Source organism: Oncorhynchus mykiss, chromosome 14 (assembly GCF_013265735.2).
Source record: "Oncorhynchus mykiss isolate Arlee chromosome 14, USDA_OmykA_1.1, whole genome shotgun sequence".
Classification (NCBI taxonomy): domain Eukaryota; kingdom Metazoa; phylum Chordata; class Actinopteri; order Salmoniformes; family Salmonidae; genus Oncorhynchus; species Oncorhynchus mykiss.
In genome coordinates, this window is record NC_048578.1 from 35998272 (window position 1) to 36010771 (window position 12500).

The window sequence follows — 12500 nt, forward strand, 5'->3', positions numbered from 1 at the left end:
CTGTCTGACCACCCTGGACCTGGTGGCCCTAGGGGTGGGGAGTACCCTGGGGGCAGGGGTATACGTTCTCTCTGGGGAGGTAAGGATACAACTTCTTCTTAGTTCTTTTAACTTAACACTGTTGAGTTGGTTGCCCTACGGGTAGGGACTACCTTGGGAGCTGGGGAGATGTATGGATACATATCTGATAGTTGCACTTATCCTCTATCTTTTCTTCACCTTTTTACCTTTTAACATTTTTAACACTTTAACACTTAACCATACATCACACTTCAACGTAACACTTCAACATCACACTTCAACGTAACACTTCAACATCACACTTCAACGTAACACTTCAACGTAACACTTCAACGTAACACTTCAGCGTAACAATTTAACGTAACAATTTAACGTAACAATTTAACGTAAAACTTCAACGTAACACTTCAACGTAACACTTCAGCGTAACAATTTAACGTAACAATTTAACGTAACAATTTAACATAACACTTCAACGTAACAATTTAACGTAACAATTTAACGTAACAATTCAACGTAACACTTCAACGTAACAATTTAACGTAACACTTCAACGTAACAATTTAACATAACAATTCAACGTATCACTTCAACGAACGTAACACTTCAACGTAACACTTCAAGCTAACAATTCAACTTAACACTTCAACGTAACACTTCAACGTAACACTTCAAGCTAACAATTCAACTTAACACTTCAACGTAACACTTCAACGTAACACTTCAAGGTAACAATTCAACGTAACACTTCAACGTAACACTTCAAGGTAACACTTCAACGTAACAATTTAACGTAACACTTCAACGTAACAATTCAACTTAACACTTCAACGTAACACTTCAAGGTAACACTTCAACGTAACAATTTAACGTAACACTTCAACGTAACACTTCAACGTAACACTTCAACGTAACAATTCAACGTAACACTTCAACGTAACAATTTAACATAACAATTCAACTTAACACTTCAGCGTAACAATTTAACGTAACAATTTAACGTAACACTTCAACGTAACAATTTAACGTAAGACTTCAACGTAACAATTTAGCGTAACACTTCAACGTAACAATTTAACGTAACAATTCAACGTAACACTTCAACGTAACACTTTAACACTATAGTGGGGTGGCAAAACATAGTAATGGTTCAGTCTGTGATAAAAGCACCTCATTTGGCAGATGTGTAGATTCATGTATAATTAAAAATATTTAGATATCGATCCATCTCAGGTTTGACCCCTGGGGGGGGGGGGGGGGGGGGGGGGGGGTGACACCGATCTGAGAAAATAATGGTTGAATAATATATGTTAAGACACACTCCAACTATTTTTTGAACATTTCCTGTTGAAAAACAACACGTACAAATACAGTAAGTAACCTTAAGGGTAGAAACATTGGTTCCCTCTGATGTCATCGGCCTCTCTTCTTGCTAAGCCCCCCCCCCTCTTGTGCCATGTCATGAGGATACCTGGACCACCTATCGAGATGTGACTTTTGTTCAGTAAATCAGGTGTTAAATGAGGTGAAAAGGAGACTGGAGTTCCACTTTTAATGAATAAACATATCCAGGAAGGTTCGGTTTGGGATTAACCTTGATGCAGGTTCAACAGCACAGGACTGACAGGAACGACTCTTGACAGGAACGATACGTTGACCTAAAGCAAGGAGGGGGGATGCTCTGATGGTAAATGAGGAAGACATTGGCAATTGACATTGACATTGCTTTTTCTTCTTCTCACAAAATAAACAATCGTTAAGAACATTTTAGTTTAGTCGCCTGCACACCTTTTGCACATTAACTTAACACCCTTCAACACTTAAAGGATAATTTAGTTTTTTTTACAGCCAAGTCTCTATTTTGATGTAAATGGAATGTTACACAAAGGGTGCAACTTCACTTGTTTTTGAGAAACTTACCGCAACCAGCGATTCACTTGCTCACTGTTGATGTGCTGTTTGGGTGCTCTGAAAAAAACATGAACAAAAACAACCAAATATGTCATTTTAGAAACGGAAACGGTCTCGGTAGAGTGATACAGGTCTTTAGATGTTGTACACACGAAAGTGTGTCATTCCGAACTTTATCCGCAACGTTACGTTGCGATTCGAGCGATATGTCTCCGTCCATTCTAGCAGCAGTCTACACGGAGAATGGAACAGCTGGATAGGGAAAACAGCTTGAGTTGCACACAATGGAATACAATGCACAATGGGGATGAGGAAGTTAATTGCAGTTAAAAAAAAAAAAAATTTAAAAAGTGAAATTGTAAGAATAAAAAACAGTGTCTGGACCTTTCGAAAACATGCCATTTACATATTTTTTATTTTTAGATTGCTTATAAAAAGTTAAAATTCTCCTTTAAAATTCTCCTGATCCACTTTGAATTTCCTTAAGATGATGTATTTCTATCTATCTATCTCATCTAATGAAAGTCACTATACAAATGTAATGTATGATTTGCTATCATGATTTTCAGATGACTCCGAAATGTTTGTTTCTCTCTAGGTTTCTTCTTAGGTTGCTTCCTTCTCAGGGAGTTTTCCCCTGGCCAATGGGCTTCTGCTTCGGCATTGATAGCTGTTTGGGGTTTTGGCCGGGTATCTAGAAACCTATCTAGAAAAAGAGCTTTATAAAATCAATGTTATTGATTGATTGTCATGTTTATCAGGTTGCTAGGACGTCGTCAGGTCCCAGCATCATCATATCCTTCTTCATCGCTGCCGTGGCCTCTGTCTTTGCCGGCTTGTGCTACGCTGAGTTCGGGGCCCGCGTCCCCAAAACGGGGTCTGCGTATCTGTACAGCTATGTGACGGTGGGAGAGCTACTGGCGTTTATTACCGGGTGGAATCTGTTGCTGTCCTACGTCATTGGTAAGATACAACAATATATTACTTCCTTCTAGTTCAGGCTGATTCTTCCTTCTAGTTCCTATCTGATCTACACTCACCAGGCCAGTTTATTAGGTACACCACCCCCGTTCACAAAAATGGATCGCTCCTACAGCAAGTGAGTCACGTGGCCGTGGCTTTCTATATAAAGCAGGCAGACAGGCATCGAGGCATTCAGTTACTGTTCGAATGAACTTTAGAATGGACAACAGGAATGACCTACGCGCCTTTGAGCGTGGTATGATCGTCTGTGTCACAGTATCCAGTATCTCAAAAAAATGTTTATTACCGAGAACGGTACGACAAACAACAAACATCCAGTCAGCGGCCGTCCTGTGGGGGCGGAAACAAATCGTTGATGAAAGATTGAAGGAGAATGGCAAGGACCATGCAAGCTAGCAGGCGGAACACGAACAGACAGATAACGGCCCAGTACAACAGTGGTGGGCAGAACAACATCTCAGAACGCACAACTCGTCGATTCTTGTCACGATGGGCTACTGCCGGGTTCCACACCTATCAGCTGAAAACCAGAAGAACCGGCTCCAGTGGGCAACGCCATCACCAACACTGGACTGTTGAGGAGTGGAAAAACATTGCCTGGAATATGACAGTGAGTTTAGTTTACTTGAGTGGCCTGGTCAGTCCCCAGACCTGGTCGGTCCCGAGACCTGGTCAGTCCCCAGACCTGGTCAGTCGCCAGACCTGGTCAGTCCCCAGACCTGGTCAGTCCCCAGACCTGGTCAGTCGCTAGACCTGGTCAGTCGCCAGACCTGGTCAGTCCCCAGACCTGGTCAGTCGCCAGACCTGGTCAGTCCCCAGACCTGGTCAGTCCACAGACCTGGTCAGTCCACAGACCTGGTCAGTCCACAGACCTCAACCCAAATAGAACATCCTTAGGATGAGACGGAACGGGCTGTTCGCAGCATGAATATTCCACCGTCCAATCAGCAGCAGCTGCGTGATGCCATCACGTCAGCATGGACCAACATCCCTGTGGAACATTTCCGACACCTTGTAGAACACCGAAGAATTTAGGCTGTGAGTGTATATCTTTATTGAGGCGTGCTTATAATGGTGTTAGTATAACATCGGCTCCCTGGTGTGACGATAAACACTTTGGCTCAGTGCCTGGAAACACTGAGAACCATAAATGATCAACCATAAATCAAGAATCAAGAAGAACAAGAATCCAATGTCTTCCTTTAACCTTTCATCTCTGACTTTAACCCCCTGCAGTAAAACAGTGATTCACCATCATCCATTTATTGGCTCCAGTCCAGAGCTATAGACAGCATATATATATATACTTCTCTCAAGAGAAGACTGGCTATGTGCACACTGCCCAGAAAATGAGGTGGAAACGGAGCTGCACTTCCTAACCGCCTGCCAAATGTATGACCATATTAGAGACACATATTTCCCTCAGATTACACAGAGAAGCCGAGAGAGAGAGAGAGAGAGGCAGAGAGAGAGAGAGGGAGAGAGAGAGAATTCTGCAAAAATATCCTCAAGTGTACAACCCCAAATAACGCATGCAGAGCAGAATTTGGCCGATACGCGCTAGTTATCAAAATCCAGAAAACAGCCGTTAAATTCTACAACCACCTAAAAGGAAGTAATTCCCAAACCTTATATAACAAAGCCATCACCTACAGAGAGATTAACCTGGAGAAGAGTCCCCTAAGCAAGCTGGTCCTGGGGCTATGTTCACAAATACAAACAGACCCCACAGAGTACCAGGCAGCAACACAATTAGACCCAACCAAATCATGAGAAAACAAAAAGATTATTACTTGACACATTGGAAAGAATTAACAAAAAAAAACTGAGCTAACTATAATGATAGTTGGCCCTAAACAGAGAGTACACAGTGGCAGAATACCTGACCACTATGACTGACCCTAAATAGAGAGTACACAGTGGCAGAATACCTGACCACTGTGACTGACCCTAAACAGAGAGTACACAGTGAATACCTGACCACTGTGACTGACCCTAAACAGAGAGTACACAGTGGATACCTGACCACTGTGACTGACCCTAAACAGAGAGTACACAGTGAATACCTGACCACTGTGACTGACCCTAAACAGAGAGTACACAGTGAATACCTGACCACTGTGACTGACCCTAAGCAGAGAGTACACAGTGGATACCTGACCACTGTGACTGACCCTAAACAGAGAGTACACAGTGAATACCTGACCACTGTGACTGACCCTAAACAGAGAGTACACTGTGAATACCTGACCACTGTGACTGACCCTAAACAGAGAGTACACAGTGGATATCTGACCACTGTGACTGACCCTAAACAGAGAGTACACAGTGAATACCTGACCACTGTGACTGACCCTAAACAGAGAGTACACAGTGAATACCTGACCACTGTGACTGACCCAACAGACTTCACTATGTACAGACTCAGTGAGCATAGCCTTGCTATGCAGAAAGGCCGCCGAAGGCAGACCTGGCTCTCAAGAGAAGACTGGCTATTTGCACACTGCCCAGAAAATGAGGTGGAAACTGAGCTGCACTTCCTAACCTCCTGCCCAATGTATAATCATATTTCCCTCAGATTACACAGACCCACAAAGAATTCAAAAACAAACCCAATTTTGATAAACTCCCATATCTACTGGGGGAAATACCACAGTGTGCCATCACAGCAGCAAGATTTGTGACCTGTTGCCACGAGAAAAAGGGCAACCAGTGAAGAACAAACACCATTGTAAATACAACCCATATTTATGTTTATTTATTTTCCCTTTTGTACTTTAACTATTTGCACATCGTTAAAACACTGTAAATCGACATAATATGACATTTGAAATGTCTTTAATCTTTTTTTTATTGTTGAGTATCACTTTTCATTATTATCTCTTTCACTTGCTTTGACAATGTAAACATACTTCCCATGACAATAAAGCCCTTAAATTGAATTTGAATTGAGAGCGAGAGAGAGAGAGAGAGAGAGAGAGAGAGAGAGAGAGAGAGAGAGAGAGAGAGAGAGAGAGAGAGAGAGAGAGAGAGAGAGAGAGAGAGAGAGAGAGAGAGAGAGAGAGAGAGAGAGAGAGAGAGAGAGAGAGAGAGAGAGAGAACACAGTTTGAACAGCAGTTTCAACCAGGAGGTGCTACCGTGCTCTCAAAAGCAATTCCACGGCAGTTAAGTTAACGCTTCCTGGGCAATACTCACCCATAAAAATAAACTATAGTTAATAGTCTAGCCCTACTCACAGAATTGAAGTTACCCCACTGTTCCTAGGCTGTCATTGAAAATAAGATGTTGTTCTTAGCTGACTTGCCTAGTTAAATAAAGGTAAAAATATATATATATTTTCCTAAGCTTAACCAATCACATTTCTTGCCTAACTTAGTTAATCACATTCATATCTGCCCTCGAGGGCGCTCTCTGTATGTACGATATGACACAACACAGTAAAATGATGATTCATAATGAACTCTCTCCTCTTAAGAGTTATCTTCTCATCTTCTCAACGTTAATGATCACTATGGTCTTGCATCACTCATACCATATGTATATACTGTATTTTATACCATCTAATGCATCTTGCCTATGCCGCTCGGTCATCGCTCATCCATATATTTATATGTATATATTCTTATTCCCTTTCTTTACTTAGATGTGTGTGTACTAGGTAGTTGTTGTGGAATTGTTAGATTACTTGTTAGATATTGCTGCACTGTCGGAACTAGAAGCACAAGCATTTCGCTACACTCACAATGACATCTGCTAACCATGTGTATGTGACCAATAAAATTAGATTCGATTTTTGATTTGATTTGATGTTTAATGTACAAGAGTTACGAGATGAGATGGTGTCAAATACCCTGGGTTGTTCTGAACAGAGTGAGCCTCTGTTTTGTCTATCGTGAAGATAATTGGCAGCGTAACACACACACACGAAGGGCCATCATGACTCCTGGCAATGCTCAGCAAAAAAATCTCCATCTGTTTCTCTGAATTGGCCCTTGTGTTAGATCTTATGTTATAACTTATCTCATGTTGAACATGAACAAGCTTCAAAATCATGCCCACCTTACCCAGATTATGATTTATAATGGACTGCTTGCTGTAGTTCCTCAAAGCCACCACTAGGGGAGCTCTTTAAAACACCTCATAGTTGAAGACTGTTCTTTGAGTCATAAAAAGTGAATTAAAATAGCAAACTGTGTACACTTTGGAGAGGTGTGTGTGTCCACTTGAAGACTCCGGTTAGTCCTCTCACTCAAACCCTTGTTTTGTCTTATGTTGCACCCACACCCCACATTTACCAGGAATAGTCAGGTTACTGAATGAATCCAGAGTATTTTCATAAAGTACAGTACATGTGAAATACACGTCAAATCAACAGGGAAATGTTTGGATTCAGTCTAGCGTCAGGTGAACCTTAGTGTCCTTTCACCTTTTGATCTAGTACTTGTCCCATTTATCTCTAAACTGTTCCCTTTCAATTGCTACCATGGTTACACATGTGCTTTTTACATTACTTCTGTAAGAAACATTTACACGTAGCCCTATCCATAAAAGGCTTAATTCCCACTAGTCTAAAGGGTTGATTGGTTGATCATTGTCATATTGGCTAATCTCCTCTCATCATCATCCTGTCAGGGACGTCCAGCGTGGCGAGGGCTTGGAGCGGAACCTTTGATGACCTCATCGGCAACGCCATGGGGAACTTCTTCAAAGAAAACGTAAACATGAACCTCCCGGGCCTCGCAGAATACCCAGACTTCTTTGCTGCTGGACTCATTATGCTCCTGGCAGGTAAACTGAATCTGATGATTGATTGATTGATCATTGGTTTGTTTAACCACATAGAGACATTAAAACTGTCGGGTACTGGTGATGATGACGATGATGATGATGATGATGATGATGATGATGATGGTGATGATGGTGATGATGATGGTGACGATGGTGGTGATGATGGTGATGATGGTGATGATGGTGGTGATGATGATGGTGGTGATGATGATGATGTTGATGATGATGGTGATGATGATGATGGTGATGATGATGCTGCTGCTGCTGCTGCTGATGATGGTGATGATGATGATGATGATGATGATGATGGTGGTGGTGATGATGATGGTGATGGTGATGGTGACGATGATGATCACATGTTCCATGTGTTTCCATCCTGTGAAGGTCTGCTGGCCTTCGGCGTCCAGGAATCGGCAATAGTCAACAAGATCTTCACGGCCGTCAACATCCTGGTACTTCTGTTTGTCATTGTGGCGGGCTTCGTCAAGGGAGACATCCGTAACTGGCAGATCAGTCAGGAGGAGCTCATCAACGCTACAGCAGAATTACAGTATGCAACCTTGTTTGATTACAATACAAACGTTTGAGTACAATACGTGAGATATCCTTCATCATAACAAACTTGCTAGCAACTGCAGTGGATGTTGAACACATGTCTATACAGGCACATGTGTGTGAGGATGTTATAGCCATGGTATTACCAGGAAATATTAGCGTGAATCCTTCAACCAAGATTTATGGAAAACCAGAGAAGATTGGAAAGGTACTATTCTGCAACCATATGTATGTACATGGTCTTCTCCAGGAACCTAACGTCTACAGTCAACGTGACCAGTGTGTATGGGTCTGGAGGGTTCTTCCCGTACGGTTTCGACGGGACAATCTCTGGAGCCGCTACCTGTTTCTACGCCTTCGTAGGCTTCGACTGCATCGCCACAACAAGTAAGCTTTGATCTTTAAACATGCGCAGACACATTAACCTATATACAGTACGTCAGAAACATTTACATCCTACAGAAACACTGATAAAGCCAGGAGCTTCTCCAAGCTTCGTCCATAGTGTATCTTTGGTAATGTCTACTCTACTCAGAATGCTTAGGCATTCTGTAACAGTCAATATTCTACATGATTAAACCTTGCTTGCTTAATTGACCGGTATTGGCTGATTGATTGATCAACTGATTGGCAATCGACTGATGGCTTGATTGTATTGACAAATCTTCATTAATGAATGAATGAATTCATTCATTCATTGTCTCTCTCCAGGTGAGGAGGTAAAGAACCCTCAGAAGTCCATCCCGCTGGGCATCGTGGCGTCTCTCCTCATTTGTTTCCTGGCCTACTTCGCCGTGTCGGCGGCACTCACTCTGATGATGCCCTACTACCTGCTGAATGTTAACAGCCCGCTGCCCGTGGCCTTCATGTACATCGGCTGGGGGCCCGCCAAGTATGTGGTGGCTGTCGGTTCACTCTGCGCCCTCTCCACCAGGTAGGTAGGAGAACGCGGGAAGCCCCTGGTCGATGATGTCACCAGGCGTCATTACAGTTAGTCAGTTGGCCGGTTTGTCTCTGTCTGTCTGTCTGTCTGTCTGTCTGTCTGTCTGTCTGTCTGTCTGTCTGTCTGTCTGTCTGTCTGTCTGTCTGTCTGTTACTAAGATGTTACTATGTAATTCTGAAGTATAATTACAAGCATTTCATAAGTGTCAAAGGCTTTTATTGACAATTACATGAAGTTGATGCAAAGAGTCAATATTTGCAGTGTTGACCCTTCTTTTTCAAGACCTCTGCAATCCTCCCTGGCATGCTGTCAATTAACTTCTGGGCCACATCCTGACTGATGGCAGCCCATTCTTGCATAATCAATGCTTGGAGTTTGTCAGAATTTGTGGGTTTTTGTTTGTCCACCCGCCTCTTGAGGATTGACCACAAGTTCTCAATGGGATTAAGGTCTGGGGAGTTTCCTGACCATGTACCCAAAATATCGATGTTTTGTTCCCCGAGCCACTTTGTTATCACTTTTGCCTTATGGCAAGGTGCTCCATCATGCTGGAAAAGGCATTGTTCGTCACCAAACTGTTCCTGGATGGGAAAAGTTGCTCTCAGAGGATGTGTTTTTAGGCAAAATTGTGAGTGAGCCCACTCCCTTGGCTGAGAAGTAACTCCACACATGAATGGTCTCAGGATGCTTTACTGTCGGAATGAAACAGGACTGATGCTAGCGCTCACCTTGTCATCGCTCCAAACAATCTGAAAGGGGGTTCATCAGAGAAAATCCAATCCCTGTACCTTTTGCAGAATATCAGTCTGTCCCTGATGTTTTTCCTGGAGAGAAGGTGCTTCTTTGCTGCCCTTCTTGACACCAGGCCATCCTCCAAAAGTGTTCGCCTCACTGTGCGTGCAGCTGCACTCACACCTGCCTGCTGCCATTCCTGAGCAAGCTCTGTACTGGTGGTGCCCCGATCTCGCAGCTGAATCAACTTTAGGAGACAGATCTGGTGCTTGCTGGACTTTCTTGAGCGCCCTGAAGCCTTCTTCACAACAATTGAACCGCTCTCCTTGAAGTTCTTCATGATCCGATAAATGGTTGATTTAGGCGTAATCTTACTGGCAGCAATATCCTTGCCTGTGAAGCCCCTTTTGTGCAAAGTAATGTTGACGGCAAGTGTTTCCTTGCAGGTAACCATGGTTGACAGAGGAAGAACAATGAGTCCAAGCACCACCCTCCTTTTGAAGTTTCCAGTCTGTTATTCGAACTCAATCAGCATGACAGAGTGATCTCCAGCCTTGTTCTCATCAACACTCACACCTGTGTCAACGAGACAGTCACTGACATGATGTCAGCTGGTCCTTTTGTGGCAGGGCTGAAATGCAGTGGAAATGTTATTGGGGGATTCATATAATTTGTTCATGGCAAAGAGGGACTTTGCAATTAATTGCAATTCATCTGATCACTCTTCATAACATTCTGGAGTATATGCAAATTGCCATCATACAAACTGAGGCAGCAGACTTTGTGAAAATGTATATTTGTGTCATTCTCAAAACTTTTGGCCACGACTGTACAGTCTGGTGGGTTCCATGTTCCTTGACCTGTGACTGTAACATGTCTGATGGCTCTCTGTGTCTGTCTGTCTCCTGTACAGTCTGTTGGGTTCCATGTTCCCTATGCCCCGCGTGCTGTTTGCTATGGCCAGAGACGGTCTCCTCTTCAAGCCCCTCAGTAAGGTCAGCGCCAGACAAAGTCCTGTCATCGCTACCATCTCCTCCGGGGTCGTAGCAGGTAACACCCCATTCCTCTCTATCTCTTTTTCTACCCTCTCCTCCGGGTCATAGCAGGTAACACCCCATCCCTCTCTATCTCTCTTTCTACCCTCTCCTCCGGGTCATAGCAGGTAACACCCCATCCCTCTCTATCTCTCTCTCTACCCTATCCTCCGGGGTCGTAGCAGGTAACACCCCATCCCTCTCTATCTCTCTCTCTACCCTCTCCTCCGGGGTCGTAGCAGGTAACACCCCATCCCTCTCTATCTCTCTTTCTACCCTCTCCTCCGGGTCATAGCAGGTAACACCCCATTCCTCTCTATCTCTCTCTCTACCCTCTCCTCCGGGGTCATAGCAGGTAACACCCCATCCCTCTCTGTTTCTCTCTCTACCCTCTCCTCCGGGGTCGTAGCAGGTAACACCCCATCCCTCTCTGTCTCTCTCTCTTGATTTTTTGATCTCTCGCTCTCTTTCTCTTTCAATCTTTTAGAGATATAAAGAGATTGTTGTGTTTGGCCTATGATATATTTTGTGTGATGATTTATCTACGGTAAATACTTGAATGCTTGTTTGTTTTCCTTTCCAGCGATAATGGCCCTGGTGTTTGACCTGAAAGCTTTGGTTGATATGATGTCAATTGGGACACTCTTTGCCTACACACTTGTGGCTATATGCATTCTTATACTTAGGTAAATATTTCCCAAATATCTAAACTTAGATGAATAGCAGTCCTCTGTATTGATTTTGCAAAAATAAACGGTACTAAGTTGACTTTGTAACATCTAGGTACCAAGAGACCCAATCAGACGACTCAGATCTCCAGATCCTTGAATCAAACACCAAGTTTGGTTGTCTCAAACCGCCATCATTCCCAACACCGGGCACCTCGAAAACAGTCACAGGTTTGACTGTACTGTCTGGTACGAAAAACAGTTTGACAAGAAATCTCCAATACGCCTGTATTTAAAGTTTCCACTTATAACAATGACAAATTCAAAGATGGTCTACATTTTAAAGGTACTGGGGTATCTGCAGTGTGACATTATGAAGTATTCCCATCTTTCTTTCAGTCATTCTTCTCTCACCCTCTTCCTCTTTCTCTCTCTGTTCAGTTGTTCTTCTCTCACCCTCTTCCTCTCTCTCTCTCTGTTCAGTTGTTCTTCTCTCACCCTCTTCCTCTCTCTCTCTGTTCAGTTGTTCTTCTCTCACCCTCTTCCTCTCTCTCTCTCTGTTCAGTTGTTCTTCTCTCACCCTCTTCCTCTCTCTCTCTGTTCAGTTGTTCTTCTCTCACCCTCTTCCTCTCTCTCTCTGTTCAGTTGTTCTTCTCTCACCCTCTTCCTCTCTCTCTCTCTGTTCAGTTGTTCTTCTCTCACCCTCTTCCTCTCTCTCTCTGTTCAGTTGTTCTTCTCTCACCCTCTTCCTCTCTCTCTCTGTTCAGTCATTCTTCTCTCACCCTCTTCCTCTCTCTCTCTCTGTTCAGTTGTTCTTCTCTCACCCTCTTCCTCTCTCTCTCTCTGTTCAGTTGTTCTTCTCT

General features: G+C 43.4%; 1 protein-coding gene across 6 annotated transcripts in view; it reads left to right on the top strand.

The window, feature by feature from the left end:
- LOC110489197 (cationic amino acid transporter 2) overlaps window positions 1-12500 on the top strand; it is an 18242-nt gene that overhangs the window by 1975 nt on the left and 3767 nt on the right. For all 6 annotated transcript variants that reach the window (XM_036943462.1, XM_036943465.1, XM_036943461.1 and 3 more), the window contains 9 exons: window positions 1-79; window positions 2694-2895; window positions 7550-7705; window positions 8090-8255; window positions 8511-8647; window positions 8972-9194; window positions 10849-10985; window positions 11553-11655; window positions 11753-11886. The exon at window positions 1-79 is cut by the window's left edge. In XM_036943462.1, the coding sequence (XP_036799357.1) occupies window positions 1-79; window positions 2694-2895; window positions 7550-7705; window positions 8090-8255; window positions 8511-8647; window positions 8972-9194; window positions 10849-10985; window positions 11553-11655; window positions 11753-11886 (1337 nt within the window). The remainder of the gene's footprint in view (window positions 80-2693; window positions 2896-7549; window positions 7706-8089; window positions 8256-8510; window positions 8648-8971; window positions 9195-10848; window positions 10986-11552; window positions 11656-11752; window positions 11887-12500) is intronic.